The 15,884-nt window shown below is 36.7% G+C and overlaps 1 protein-coding gene across 1 annotated transcript in view; it reads right to left on the bottom strand.

Moving 5' to 3' along the window:
* IMPG2 (interphotoreceptor matrix proteoglycan 2) overlaps window positions 1-15,884 on the bottom strand; it is a 71,367-nt gene that overhangs the window by 23,816 nt on the left and 31,667 nt on the right. The window contains exons 7-10 of the mRNA XM_055085856.1: window positions 13,527-13,585; window positions 11,241-11,261; window positions 4,502-4,746; window positions 2,913-2,998 (exon numbers count right to left, since the gene is read on the bottom strand). Of these exons, the coding sequence (XP_054941831.1) occupies window positions 2,913-2,998; window positions 4,502-4,746; window positions 11,241-11,261; window positions 13,527-13,585 (411 nt within the window). The remainder of the gene's footprint in view (window positions 1-2,912; window positions 2,999-4,501; window positions 4,747-11,240; window positions 11,262-13,526; window positions 13,586-15,884) is intronic.

Here is a 15,884-nt window from a genome sequence, read left to right as displayed (position 1 = left end):
CATATATTTTGAAAGATGAACACATACATGCCAGGAATAGCACTTTATTTATTTTTATATGAATAGATGTTCCCATAGTAACAAATGCAACTCATGAATTCTTCTTTTAGTTCAATGTAGTAATAGTAACAGGTTCAATATTATGTTGGCCAGTTTCACTTCTGCTAATGCCAACTGAAAAGTTTGCTAAGTGCTATAGGAAGCATACTGTGCAACAAGTGATTTTCCAAACCAGGAGGCCAAAAGGTGTCAAATTCAATATCCCAACATTCTTACCTCTAAAATAATTTCTAAAAATAAAATCTGATTTTAAAAAATCTCATTTCTATTAAAGAATAGAGAGGGAAGAGTGGGAGAAGGGGGAGAAGGGAGAGAAGGGGGAGGAGGGGGAGGAGGGAACGGGGAGGAGGAGGGGAGGAGGGGGAGGAGGAGAAGCAATAATCAGACACCTCTAATTAATCATTCTTTTCTTTCATGTTTTTTTTATCACCCATTAACATCGCAATGTCTCCTCAAATTGAAAAACTAAGGAGTTGGCTTAAATGCAAATAGAACCACAGAAGAGGCAACATAAATGAACAAATGAGTCCAGGTAGTCAGCGTTTGCCATAATTAAAGGGGTAGCTTCTTTCAGCCAAGCTCTAGCCACTTTCTGCAACGGGAAACGTAAACCTAATGATATCAGATCTTCCGGTTTTCAAAAGAAGTTGGAAATCTGCATTTTTATGCAAAAATCTCCTTACTTTTAAATATTGACTTTTTAAAAAATTTGGGGACTTCCCTGGTGGTGCAGTGGTTAAGAATCTGCCTGCCAATGCAGGGGACACGGGTTCGGGCCCTGGTCCAGGAAGATCCCACATGCCATGGAGCAACTAAGCCCGTGAGCCACAACTAATGAGCCCACGAGCCACAGCTACTGAAGCCTGCGTGCCTAGAGCCCGTGCTCCGCAACAAGAGAAGCCACCGCAATGAGAAGCCCGCGCACTGCAACAAAGAGTAGCCCTCACTCGCCGCAACTAGAGAAAGCCTTTGCACAGCAACGAAGACCCGACACAGCCAAAAATAAATAAATAAATTTATAAAAATATTAAAAAAAAAAATTGGCCCCAAAGCACATGCCTATAGCTGGATCTAGTCAGCTGGTCTCCAGTTTGCAACCCCTGGCTTATGCAGAAATTCCTGTCTTTACATCGTTCTAAGATATCATCACAGATCTGTGGTTACAGAAGCCCTGAGTAGAATGGGATTAGAAGGAACGGAATGTGCCATGTTCGCAGTGGATCACCACTCCCTGCCACCGCACCTTGGATGAACTCCTATGACAGCACTACCTTATTTGTGTAGAAGTCTGTCTACAACCACCAGACTGGAAACTTCTTGTAGGCAAGGCCACACCTTATTCATCTTAGTTTCCCCAGCACTTGGCACATGAAAAGCACAAAATAAATATACTTGAATTAATAAGTGAATGAATAAACAAACACCAAATGAATGTAATCTCTGATGTCAATCCCCCTCTAACCTTTTTTCTCCAACATGGAACTTGGTGAAAAAGAGTATTTCCAGTGACTCCACATTTCAAAACTGAGTTGCTCTATACCTGAGCAGAAGTAATGGCTGTATATATTGGTTAAGCCAATTTGGGGCAGACCTTCTAAATTTCAATTGCTGGATTAAAGCCAGGAAACAAGTATTTGAAATTAATTAATATTAATTTCTTCTTTGCCATATGAGACAGAAAAGAAGTCTCAAGAGGGTAGAAGGAGCAGGGAATGAAGAAGAAGGGAGTCTCCATTCTGTGACTGTGTGATAATAAAAGATCGTGTAGTCGTGTTATAGACAGCTTAGTCTCTACAGGTGTTGTGGTTGTTATTTTACCTGCACATGAGGAAGCCACTTTCTTTTCTACTGGATGCCTCCCTATAGATGACATGGCAAGTGGAGGTTTGAAGGGGGAAGAAGAGTGTCCAGGGGAGTTAAATGGTAAGAACAAAAAGGAAAGTTCATTCCATGCTGTTTCTGTGCAAATGGGAATGCTTTCTGCCCAGGTTAAAAGGAGGCCTGATTGGAAGGTGGGGGTGGGATAGATTGGGGTTGACATATACACACTACTATGTATAAAATAGATAATTAATGAGAACAGACTGTATAGCACAGGAAACTCTACTCACTGCTCTGTGGTGACCTAAATGGGAAGGAAATCCAAGGAAGAGAGGATATACGTATACGTGTGGCTGATTCACTTTGCTGTACAGCAGAAACTAACACAACATTGTAAAGCAACTATATGCCAATTAAAAAAAAAATTCTACAACTTCAAAGTGCAATTTAAAAAAACACACATGTAAGGATAAATAACATTAGAAATAAATGTACTTAAATATGAAAAAAAAATGCAGGCCTGATATACCACTGTCAACTAGCCAATATTTCTACTCTGCCTTCTCTCCTTTCCATACACACACTGTTCAATATGCTTTGGAGTCTAAACTTTTTCTTCAATACAGTCCTTGGAACAAAAATGTATACTCTGTATCTATGTACATCAAATTTATAATCTTGGCTATAAAAACTATTTCTGGGTAACTTTTAGAGAACAACTCAGTGGGCACTTATAGCTTAATTATCACCAAGCAAGTATGAACCATAAATAAGCTTTCTACCATATGTGGACTTTGGCAATGCCAAATGTGTGGACTTCATTTAACCACGGCAGAAGGCTTAAATTATCTGAACCAATACTTAGGTCCCATGAGCTGACAACTATGAATAATGTCCCAAGGATGATGTAAGAGAATATGTGTAATAGGAACAGCTTGGGAAAGCCATGATGCCAAAGTAAGCAGGTAAGTGTACAAAGAAGAAAAGCTTGAGGGCCTGGTTCTAGGAGTAAAACACAGAAACATACTTACCAGAATAGATGGTAAGGTTTCCTGAAGACTTGAACTTTGGGTGTTCCAAACTTGGTCTTCACTTTGGGGAAGTATAACTCCTCTCACTGAAGAAAGAGTAACATTAAAGAACATTTTTAGTTGAGACACAATTGTATTTGAGGTTCAGGGACAACTAAAAACCAAGTTTTTACTTTTTATAGCTTACATTTGGGTAGAACAGATGGGGAGCCGCTTAGAAAATGCTTGATACTTTATTCAAATATTTTACTTATATTAGCACAATCTGTCTAAATTATAAGACTCCAACATAAAATAAATATTCTCCCCAACATTACATTTAGGACACTCCTATATTATTTTCTTTCCTTTCTCAAGCAATTTTTTACTCTTTTCAAGATTCCTATGAAGTAGTTGCTCTAAAACTGATTTTTTTTTCATTTTAATAGGAAAGTTGAACTGAAATTCCAACTCATTTAGTTGATGCTAAAAATGGAGAAAATTATGCAAAACTATTTCCTTTTCGGCAGAAAGTGCCTTTGAAAAATGGGGTAAGACACCAGAGAGTTTATCACTATACCAATACTAAGCCATAAAGTTAACAGAGTAGATTGTATAATTTAATTCAATAAGATTTACTGAATCCTTGCTAGTTACCATGGACTTTGATGAGACTGAGGCTATAAACGTTAATAAAGCCAAGTTTCTTTTGTGGAAGTGTTCCCTATGCCACAGATAAATACATATTATAAAGCAATATGAGGGACATTTATATAATGTATGTGAACACAGACAAAAAAGAAAATGATTTTGTCTGGAGGAGAGAAGGAATCAATAAAAGCTAAAAAGAAAGGATTGTCAGAAAGGTGATCTGGTGCACCATAAAAGGTGCACCAAAAATAGGAGCAGAATCTCTCTTTATTCACCTGTTCACTGACATAAAGGGATCAAACAGAAGTCAAAGACCCTATTTTTGGAAAATATAAGTATTTTCCAAAATTCTTTTTCAACTGTGTATTCAGTTATCTTGTCTTCTATGGAAAACAAGTAGCATGAGATCAAAGATGAACATATCTTTTAAGATGACTGAGTCACCTAGAAAGCTGCAGCCATTCAGAACTCTGAAGTTGGCGTAACAAACAGAAATGGATTTTAGGAATAAAATTCTGAGCAATTGAAACGTACATCTACTGAAAGGTCAAAGCACCTGAATTAGTTTGTACTGGATATCCTAAAGCTTTTGTTAAACTTGCTTGGAAATTCTGAGAGAACTGCTGACCTCTTTTTTAGGACACCTTCTAGGAAGTAGCTCCACCCCAGGCTCCACATAAAAGGAAGACCTCACTATGTTGTTTATGGATTTAGTTTCCTAAACAACCTCATTTTGCCTATGGCATATCTTAATCCTCATGCCATTCTTCCACCAGAAACCCCTGATCGATCTACCCAAATTATCTGCATGGCTAAAGCGCCATTCATATCAGGATGGCTTTTGTCTCATGCAGTCTAGAGAGTGCCAGAACCATATATATTTTTGGAAATTAGTTTTCCCAGAATATACTGGAAAAGAAACTAAAACTGTACGAGGACTTAATGGTTATCCAACTTACCATCAATAAGCTGAAGGGAGTCAGGATCCAGATTCAAAGAGGAGGTCCCCAGCAAAAAATTCTGGTGCAGTGTCTCAGCAATATAATCTCTGAAGTTACTAATTGTATAAACAGCAGTGGGCTTATCATCCAATTCCACAAGACCATGGTTCTCCACCTTGTTGGAGTGAAGGCTAATTAGGTCCCAGGTGGTATTGCTGATGGCCTCACCATTGAAGGTAACGGTGTAGTGAACATCTATGCCACTATGGATGAAAAGAGAAACAGATTAGGTCCTGCCAAGGAAACACAAAGAAAGGAGCTTTGAACCCACCAAGAACAAACATTAGACCTAGAGGGCAAGTCTCAAAAAGCATGGATTCCATCACCATTCTCTGAAGACTCTGGGCAACCTTTAGCCATCCCCTTCTTCCCAGAGAACAGAGGGTTATAGACCTAAGAACATGGAAAGGGGTCTACGGAGGCCGCAGAGTCAACGCTGCACAACACCTGAGCGTATTCTTCCCCCATGTTCTCACCCCTTCAAAGCCAACTGCTCCTTTTCCCTATCAGCCTGCTTCCTTCTTTCCCTATTAGCCTTTTTCCTACCTGATTTAAAAAAACAAAACAAAACAAAACCCTCTAACTCTACTCAACAATGGGAAATCCTCTCATATCTCTTTATTACTGTTGCTGGATGAATTATGTACTCCACAATGGGGAGTGAAGCAATGAAGAAGCTTAATTACTATGAACTAAAACATATTTGCCTATTGTGAAAGGAAAATATGAAATATTTGGAGATAAAGCAAATTGATGACGTTTTTTAAAATATCATGCTAGAATATTTTCTAATATGACAGTTATCTAAGTCTCTCAGGAGACATACTTTTGTTTTATAGCACAGACAATTTACAGTCCTATAAAGTTTAATAGTGAATTGTAAAAAAAAAACTACTAAGATGTGATGGGTTTTTTGGCCTGATAGGAACGATAACTCAAAAGTTTATGATTTTACTAACCTGTAGGGCATTTAGCAATGTTGTATCTAACTTAACAATCCTTTCCCAATTAACTATATATACTTCTTTCAAATGCTCTAGAAACTAGCTCTCATTTTTCTGCTGGTTCCCTCCTTAATGTGCTGAATAAAAGTTTGACAAGTGCCAAGAAATAACTTTGTCTGGGAATGGGGCCTTTTCACTATCTTTCCACAAGCAAACAGATTTCTTGGAATAAAGGATAAAGTGAAAATAATTAGTAGGAGATGATATGTCATTTGATATTTTCTTAAATAGTCATTTTGAAGAAGCATCAGAATATAAAATTTTTAAGTCAACAGAATTACTCCTTCTAGACTAACTCAGATTTATCTAACAGCTAAAAACTAACATTTTTGTAAGTGCTTACAATGTGACAGGTATTTCACAGGCTTTAATCTCACTTAATATTCATAATAACCTTATGAAGGTTTTATTACCTTCAGATTATTACTAAGAAACCGAGCTTTAAAGAAGTTAAAAGACTTGCCTAAAATTTCACCATATATAAGGGATAGATGGAGTCAAGATTCAAACACGGATCTGCCTGACTCCAGCACCTGTATTCTGAACTACTTTGCTACACTCTCAGTAACTTTAATTAAATGATTACCAGAAAAAAGTCATTATGAGAATGGCTTTGCTCTACTCATTCTGGCTTCCAGCCAGTCTATGAGACACAGCCATCAGAGGCAGTACCCAGCAAGCCACACCAAGATCCCTCCAGAGGAAAGGAGAATACCACCCTCCCAAAGATAAACCACTGAAAGCAGATGTCCAATGGAAATAATCTGCCACCTTCAGACATTCTATAGGAGCAAAATGATGCCCAAAGCAAAGCACTCAAATAAATTAAGCACTTCCTCCTCTGAGCTCACTTATATAGTCCTTGATTATAGCCTTTGCTGTTTTATAAAAAGATTCTGTTTATAGTGACTGCCTTGTAGTCTCTCCTTGAGTTTCTATCTCCAATGTTTGGCTTGGTACCTGGCATTAAGTGCCTATCAAATTAACAGAAATCTATACCTGCCTGAATATAAAGAGAAAACTGAAGCCTAATTAAGGTATTCATATATCTCCAAAAAAGGTGTCAGGATAATGAGAAGTGCCTCACAGAGTCTAGAAAAAGGGTTAGTCAACTAATTTATGCTACCATTAGTGAAAAGTTTCTGATCAGTGTATTGTGGCTTCCTTGTAGCACAGATCCCTAGATTGGAGACAGCTACAACAGGCTAGCATGACTTTGATACTGGCCATTAGGATCACACAACTTCCTTTCTCTGATCTCAAGCTTGCAAAAGGAACTTTTGATTATAATTCCCTACAGATTGTCCTATGGGGAAAGAATGCATGAGCTAAGCCAATGCAATAATTAGTCAGTTGGCAGATATATTTCTTGCTTTAAATAGATCAGTTGGCATTGTATTTTGTGGTTTTGTAAGCATAAATTTGTCTCAAGAGACCTCTCCTTCCTGGGAACACCGGCAGTTCTGGTCTTGTCCAGGGCCTACAGGGGAAGCCATGAAGGTGTTACCCCTCACCTGCCACAGAAGCAGCCAGGCACGATATGATGTTCCTGTCCCACTCTACGGTCAGTAAGGTTTTCCTCCCAGATCTGATAAGCTACCACTTCCAACAGGGTGGTTTAGGGAGCTCTAAAGTGGTAATTGAGCATTTTGACACCCGGATGCCCTACTAAGTGGTGAGACATCTGCTTGTCATCTGTAAATTCCCTCAAACCCTTAATTTTTCATATCACAATATGTTGATTCATGAGTAATTCCTGATCTCCTTTTGTAAAGAAATAAATTCAGTAAAACATGCTAAAATAACCAAATGATGGCCCCAATGTGAAATAAAATAGTATGAGGGACACTTACTGGTCAGAACTTACCACACCACATGTGTCCCAAGCATTTAGGACACAATGCCTGGCTCATAGCAGTTCACTAAATACTTTTGAAAATAATGAAAAAACAAATGGTCAATTTTATTCAGTAATGCAGGCAGATAAGACCACTGAATTTGTGCCACTTAAATGACAGTATGTGATACTCCTGACTTAATCTGAAGGGTTTTTAAGTCTCTAAATATGAAAGAGTAATTTTTCACCCTAAAGAGCGTATTATCCTCATACATTTGTGTCTTCTGGGTAATGATTTTCGGGACACTGCTTCACAGCCAGAATGTAGCTCTGTGAGGATGTGCATGCTCTTTCCAAGCTCTGTGGGATGGACCATGCCTACATCTCCAGAAAGGTGAGCTTCTCCTTGGGATCTATGCCCAACCTATTAACATGTCAATATGGCTCTAAGACTCTAAGGCTCTAAGGAAGCAGTGATAAGGGAAAAAACGGAGACGAAAAGGCTGTGCCAGTTAGCACCTGAGCTACAAAGAAAATCAGACAAGGCTACAAAGAAAATCAGACAAGGAGAGTCAAGCCTTTACTGAGAGCCTACCATGTGCTTTGCATGACTTTTAAATAGCATAGGGAGAAGACCAAGAGAAATGTCCCTGGATCAAGAAATCTGTGCAAATCAGGCAGTCTGGGTTAGATGACTAGCCTTACTTTTTACTGGCAAAATATAATTTGTCTCCCAATGTTTCCCTTGGACTTCTAAAAATAACACTTCTAATATCATCTACCTTGTCTAGTAAGGATAAATTCTTTAAAGAAGATAAAATGCCTCACAGAGATACTGCAATTTATTACCAAGTTTTTGTCCTGGAAAGAGAACTCAAAGTAATGCTTGAGGTATCAGAAAACCATCTATTCTCAGATCCGAGAACTTCAGCATGACCCAGAACAGACTTAGTTCTGGCATGGTAAATGGAATACAGAGACATCTCAGGATGAGGAACAGAATAAAAGAAAGCCAAGAGAAAAACAAAGTACATAAGATGCAGAATGCACACTGGTGACAAAACATTATCTGACTGAAGAAAGCTATGCTGGCTCTCTGCACTCAGCAACTCCAAGTTAACCAACCATCACCATAGCATCATCTTTCATCTTCTAAACTGAAACAACTGCTATATAAAGGAAAGTTTCTCTGTCTGACTGCTATTTCCAGAGACATCAATCATGTGGAGGTGAAATTTACCCTTATTCCTCACCTCTAATGCCCTGATTGGCTGTTTGACGTGTGCAGGTTTTAAATAGAAAAAATAATGATATCACATCTCGTGACAACTGATCAAACTAAAGATATTTCAGAGAAACTCAGACATCCCTTCTTCTCTCATACTTCTATTAGGAAGAAGGTGCATACTTACAAGGCCAGGAGTTGAATTTTGAAGTGTGTATACCAGGCAGATATTTTGTTGATTCACTTCAAACGGGTCCTACTAACTTAAAATAATGTGTGCATCTTGAAAGAGGTACAAAGCAAATAGAAAATTTCACGTGTATATAAATGCTTATGGAGAGAGAGGGGTGTTACATATTATATAAATAGACTATTTTGGTGCCACACATTCATTCATACACAGCTCAAAATAAAAGTATACCAGAGTTATGAATAAACTCCACCAACTGGTTAATATCTGACAATACTGAACAATTTTGGAAACTGTACTTAGGTTAACAATTCTATCATAAAATCTAATGGTTTCATGTTGAATTGTCTGTGTCCCGATAGAGAACTTAGCACTCAGCAACTGAATACCATTCTTTGATCACAGGATTAACATCAGAATTCGGGTTGTTTTAACATTCTAATCTCCCCAAGAGGGCAGCAATTAAACAATCAGGTCTTTTGGTTGAATATTGACCATCACCACATATACCTATAATATAAACACACAGAGAAGTCTGCATATACTAAGAGTACAGAAACCCAAACCCTGATTACTTTGGGCAAAATGTCTGATACCTTCTAGTCACGTAAGTTACGGCAAATCAGTTTGCCTCTCTAAGACAAAATTTCCTCACCTCCAAAAGGAGAATGAATATTCTCATTTTCACTATCTTACAGGGATAGAAGAAAATAAAATGAAAAAACAAAAGAACCCGTACTTTGACATATCTCTGAAAGCACTTTTAATGAGACTGCGTGTTCCTAGATGATGGAGACCAACAGTTATTCATTTTTGCAGGCACAAGGTTTGCCCAATTAGCAGACACTTAGTGGATATTTGCTAAAATAATATAAATGAAAATGAGGAAGTCAGAAAGCCCTTTTCAAATATAAGATATTATATTTCTATCTTATATAAATGAAGGCATAATGACATGGATTGACCAGGAGTGTATTACATTTAGTGAAATAAGTCAGACAGAGAAAGATAAATTCTCTATGTTATCATTTACATGTGGAATCTAAAAAATAAAATAATCGAATGAATATAACAAAACAGGAACAGACTCACAGATATAGAGAACAAACTAGTAGTTACCAGTGGGATGAGGAAAGGGAGGAGGGGCAAGATAGGGGTAGAGGATTAAGAAATACAAACTACTATGTATAAAATAAATAAGCTACAAGGATATATCGTACAGCACAGGGAATATAGCTAATATTTCATAATAACTTTAAATGGAATATAATCTATAAAAATACTGAGTCACTATGTTCCACACCTGAAACTAATATAATACTATAAATCAACTATACTTCAATAAAAAAATAAAAATATTCTAAAAAGAAAAGATATTACAATGAAGAAATATTACCGTATCTCTAAACATCTCTGTACTTAGCTTATGAATTTGCTTCATGTTTTCTATATTATGGTTATCAATCTTTCAAGAGAAAGTAAATTTTAAATAAATTTGAGTTCAAAGATAAAATGACAAGCAACCTTCACAAGGGGGATTGACTATGTTTTTACATTATGCTTCTAAGAAGTTCCAGAGAGCAGCTGTTTTCGCAAATGAACTATTATAGATATCAGCTTTCTCCCTTTCATTTACCACTTAAAGTGACACTTGATTATATTATTCAATGACAATAGTATACTTGAAAGTGTTTTCATTAATGCCAGTTTTTATTCCAATTTTAAATTAAGTATAACTCAATATTTTAAAGTATTTGTCATAGGCTCTATTGTACAGCACAGGGAATATAGCCAATATTTTATAATAACTATAAATGGAGTATAAAATTTAAAAATTGTGAATCACTATGTTGTACACCTGAAACTTACATAAAATTGTAAATCAATTATACCTCAATTTAAAAAAAAATTTTTTTTAATTTAAAACTAAAAATAAATAAATAAAAATAGATTAAAAAATAAAAGTACTTGTCAGTCAGCAGCCTATGACAGAAGTCTGTAAACTACAGCCTGTGAGCTAAATCCAGCCCACTGTCCATGAGTTATGGATTTTATATTTTAAATGGTTGAAAAAAATCAAAATAACAATATTTTGTGACATGAAGATCACATGAAATTGACACTGCAGCGTCCATGAATAAGTTTTATTGGAACACAGCCACGCTCATTCATTTTCAATATATTGCTTACATCTACTTTCATCTGATAGTGACAGAGGTGAGTAGATGCGACAGAGGCTGTATAGTGTGAAAAAGTTTGAAATATTTACTATCTGACTCTTCACAAAAAAATGTTGGCTAACTCATCTGTAAGGAGATGAACAGTGATATTGGAAGTAATAAAGGAATTAAGCCACGCTCCCTTGGACCTCGGGCTACCATATTTTCTGAACTACCTCCTCATTAGGTGGACAGTATAGAAAGTGCCAAAAGTTACTCTACCTGCCATTTTCCTTAGGGGATCTGAAAACAAAAATGGAAAGTGTTAAGCAGAGTTTAAGAGCGTTATAATTGTCATATAATTCATGAAAGTACAAGTTCTTAATGTATTTCCTCTGAAATGTTTCTTTAAACGAAAATGCTTGTATATACTAGATAACGACAAATTCCTGTACATTGAAGGAAGATAGCAAAGGTGGAGAAAGTATTCTATTTTAAAATTGATAGTCTTTATTGTCTTCAAACTTGTTAAAAATACTTTTAAACAATTAATATATGGTTATCTCTTTATAAACTTTTTTTCAGTAGATCAGCAGAGAACTCTAGCTGTTGGCACTAACAAAATTGGGAATACTTTTGGGGGGATACAATGTGTTATGTGGTATTAAAATGAATAAAAGAAAATCAGATGGTATATAGTAAGGTTCTAAGGGGTTGGGAAAGGTCAGGACTGACTAACTTATAGGATATTGCATAGCCTTTAATATTTATTTATTTGATATTTATTTATTTAATGTAGTAGAACTTCCCATGTGCTATGCAATTTACAAAAATTAATTCATTTAATCCTAATGAAAACTTATTAAGGACCATGAACATCCCCATATTACAGGTAAAAAAACTGAGAAACAAAACAACTAAATAATTTACCCAAAGCATTTCAAAAGTATTTTTTAATAAAGCAAGATTAATATAAATTGTATAAATTATCTTTTTTATACAAAGGTGAAGTTAAGGCTTGTTAATTTATCCAAAACCATCCAGCCAGCAGTGCCAAAGGCAGGATTCAAACCTAGGCAAGTTGATCCCAAAGGCCAAGTTGCCTTTCAAGTGCTGCCAAATGAGAGAGGACTTCAAAAGCCTCACCTTCTCAGGCTCTCATGTGAGCTTTAGTCACAGCTGGAGGCAAGAATCCTGTGCAAAGGGCTAAGGCTGAACTGGGAGACAGGTCATGGTGTGAGAGTAGGTGGAGGGTCCATTTACCATGCTTGCCCCCGCCCCTGCACCAAAAATTAGCCAAGTGTCCTTAGATAAAATACTTAAATTCCCTGTGCTCTGGTTTCCTTATCAGAAAAAAAGGAGGATAACAGTAACTATTTCACAGCATGGCTGTTGGGATTAAATGAATTAATATAAATACTGGCACACTGTGCTCGTAAGTGCTTGCTATTATTTCTGGAAACCCCAGAGCTGTGACAAGACTATGCCAAAGATGCATACACTGTTAATTATGCACATGCTCTCCTGCAACCAATAGGTGGGCCACAGCTACCACCCACATGCTCCAAACCTTCAGAGGACTCAGTCTAGCACAGAGGTTACGAGCGAGAGCTATAAAGTCGGCCACTTTGTTTCAAAATTGCTCTTATGCTCTAACTTAAAAACTCTCTGACCTTGGGCTAATACTTCATCCTTTTAAACCTGTTTGCTCCTCTGCAAAATAAGTATTAATAATGATATTTTTGCTGCAAGAGTTGACGATTATGTGAGCTCAGGAATGTGAAGCGGCCAAAAGTATTCACTCAATAAATGTTCACAAGTATTATGCTGCAGGTCTTAAGTAGGGAAGAAATGTCTTAAAAAGGGGTGTCTGATTTACCCAGAACTGTTATATTGATGAACACATCCCTTCCAGAGCGGCCATACACTGAGACATCAAAGTCACCTTAGTGTAGCACTGACGAGCGTTAGGAGCACGCTGAGGTCACATCTAATCTGACTTCAGGCTCCCTTCAGTGCCAAATAAAAGCAGTGTGACTTGTCAGCAGCAAGCTGGTGACATGAATTCCTAAGTTCTTACCCTGGCCCAACTACAATTTAATATATCTCCTTGAATATATTATTTTGCCTTTTTCTGACTCAGTTTCTTCATCTGAAAAACCAGCATTAGGAATATGAATTTATAGGATTGACATATACACACTACTATATATATATAAAACAGATGACTAATACGGACCTACTGTATAGCACAGGGAACTCTACTCAATACTCTGTAATGGCCTATATAGGAAAAGAATCTAAAAAAGGTGGATATATGTATATGTATAACTGATTCACTTTGTGGTACACCTGAAACTAACACATTATAAATCAACTATACCCCAATAAAAATTTTAAAAATAAATAAATTTTTTAAAAAGGAATATGAATTTAACAAAATAGTATTGAATTACAGCATTCACATCATTTTGAATCATTGTTAGAGTATACATAATAAACACAAAAGGATATTCCATTTGAAATAAAGAGTTCTACAAAACATGTGCATTTTTAAAGTCTATTTACCTAAAGTCAAGTACATGAATGTCCTTGTAGCCCAGTAACCCAGTAAATGCATTTTCCACCTGTTAAAAATAAAAATAAACTTTATAGCTATGTAGAAATGTAAAAAAAGTACATAGAAAAAATGCTTTTAAGAGTCGAATATAAAGTGCACTGTTTACAACCATTAGAAGCGTGTACACACACATGGATGGATATATGTGGATCAGAAAGTTAAGAAAATTATAATTGTTACAATGTTAGAAAATAGTTTTTACATCACTGCCACATTTTCCATTTTCATTTTGATTTTTAAGGTTTTGATGTGCTTTAATATTAATTTTTTCCAAATTATAAAAAACACACTTTTATTGGCAAAGCACTGTTTTTTCCCTTATGTGATGAAATGTGAAAAAAGGACTGGTTTCAAAGAAACTGTAATAACATTTTTTAATGTAATTATATGGATTAGAAATCTGGCCATACATGAACATATATACACTACCAAATGTAAAATAGATAGCTAGTGGGAAGCAGCCGCATAGCACAGGGAGATCAGCTCGGTGGTTTGTGACCACCTAGAGGGGAGGGATAGGGAGGGTGGGAAGGAGGGAGACGCAAGAGGGAAGAGATATGGGGATATATGTATATGTATAACTGATTCACTTTGTTATACAGCAGAAACTGACACACCATTGTAAAGCAATTATATTCCAATAAAGATGTTAAAAAAGAAAAAAAAGAAAGAAACCTGGCCACAGCACACACGCTAACACACAGTCAGGTGCTCATTTCCTCTAAGTGTAAAATGTCTGGTGGTATCTGTTTCCTACTCCTACAACACAAGGGACTGTGAACACAGCTAACATAAGAAAGAAATCTGCAGACCTGGGCTTAGGCCTTGTTGACTGCTTGTCACGAAGGAGGTTATAAAGCAGTGACTGGTCAAAAGATCAATTTATGAGCATCACAACTGCAGGAACCAGTTTTATCACTGAGTTTTTAAAATCAAGCCACATAAATCAATATAAGCTTAGTGACTAGAGCAGGGGGAAATGCTAGATTGGACCAAATACCTAAAAAAATCAGCTATGCATAAATACATATTTAACAAAATCGAACATTTTATCCACAACATTTCAGAAGGTGACAATCTCACCAGATGAGTCACTAGGGGGCCGACACTAGAACAAGAGAAGTTGTTAGTGGACTTTGGGGACGTCTCTGGGCATCTGCTTTTAAAACCAAGTCCACATATAATCAGGAGAATGGGATTTTTTTAAAATCTTGGTTCACCGAAGATATTCATGCCTTGCAGATAAAGAATCCAAACATGTGAAACTTTTTAGCTATAATAATTGCCTTGTTTCATTCTCTGAAAGAAAACTGAGAAGTACTATTAATTCTTGGAGGATGGGGCTGGGGATAGAATCTGCAGGACTAGGAATCCAAAGACTGAGGGTTAGTCCCAGCAGTTTTTACTGGCAGAGTGGCCAGGCACAAGTCTTCTTTTATATTGATTAATGCTGCCCTGCCCACCAACCACATTAGCTTTTGTAAGATTAAAATGAATGTAGCTGAAAGTACTCCATTAATTGCAAAATGCTGTACAAGTGAATGTTATTATTAATACTAAACCCAACTCATCTGGGGCTTTGCCATCTCTTGATTCAAACACATATACGTATTCTAATTCATCATACCCAGTTAGCTATGTACAGGTACCCAGTTGTAATAAAGTCATTCCACTTTATTAACATCAAGATTAGTAACAGGTACAATCTACTGAGTGACTGCTATGTACCTGGTGCTTTGATATAATATTACTTCTAATCCTTTCAACAATACCAAGAGATACATATCTTTCCCATTATATGGTTGAGAAAATTGAGACTCTGTGATGTCAACTAATTTGTCCAGATCATGCATTTGGTAAGTGACTGAATCCAAATTTGTTCAATCCCCAATCTTTCTACTGAATTACATGCCTCATCCTCTTTCCCCTGATAAATATGGTTTTAAAATTGGGACCAGCACTGGGAAAACTGTGAGGCTCACCACAACTCACCTGAATTAAAATGAAGGGGACTCTGTATTGATATAAGGGAAGGAACACTTTCAAAGGAAGGAGACCTGATTTTACCTTCTACTCCTAGAAGCTGAAATGACCATGAACAAGTTACTTGCCCTCCTGGGTTTCATCTATAAAATGGAGATGATTACCCACACAGCTGCTGTTAGCAAACCGACATACAGCAGGCTGCAGAACGCAAAGCACTATGCGAGGACACTGTGTTGATTCCGTGTCTGTTGTCAGGTATCCACACTCCCAAGCCTATCACAATGACCTTTCCCTTTCTGATGTCATTCTTGGTGATGTCT

This window comes from Physeter macrocephalus, chromosome 1 (assembly GCF_002837175.3).
Source record: "Physeter macrocephalus isolate SW-GA chromosome 1, ASM283717v5, whole genome shotgun sequence".
NCBI classification, from domain to species: domain Eukaryota; kingdom Metazoa; phylum Chordata; class Mammalia; order Artiodactyla; family Physeteridae; genus Physeter; species Physeter macrocephalus.
This window is presented reverse-complemented; position numbering and strand designations above follow the sequence as displayed.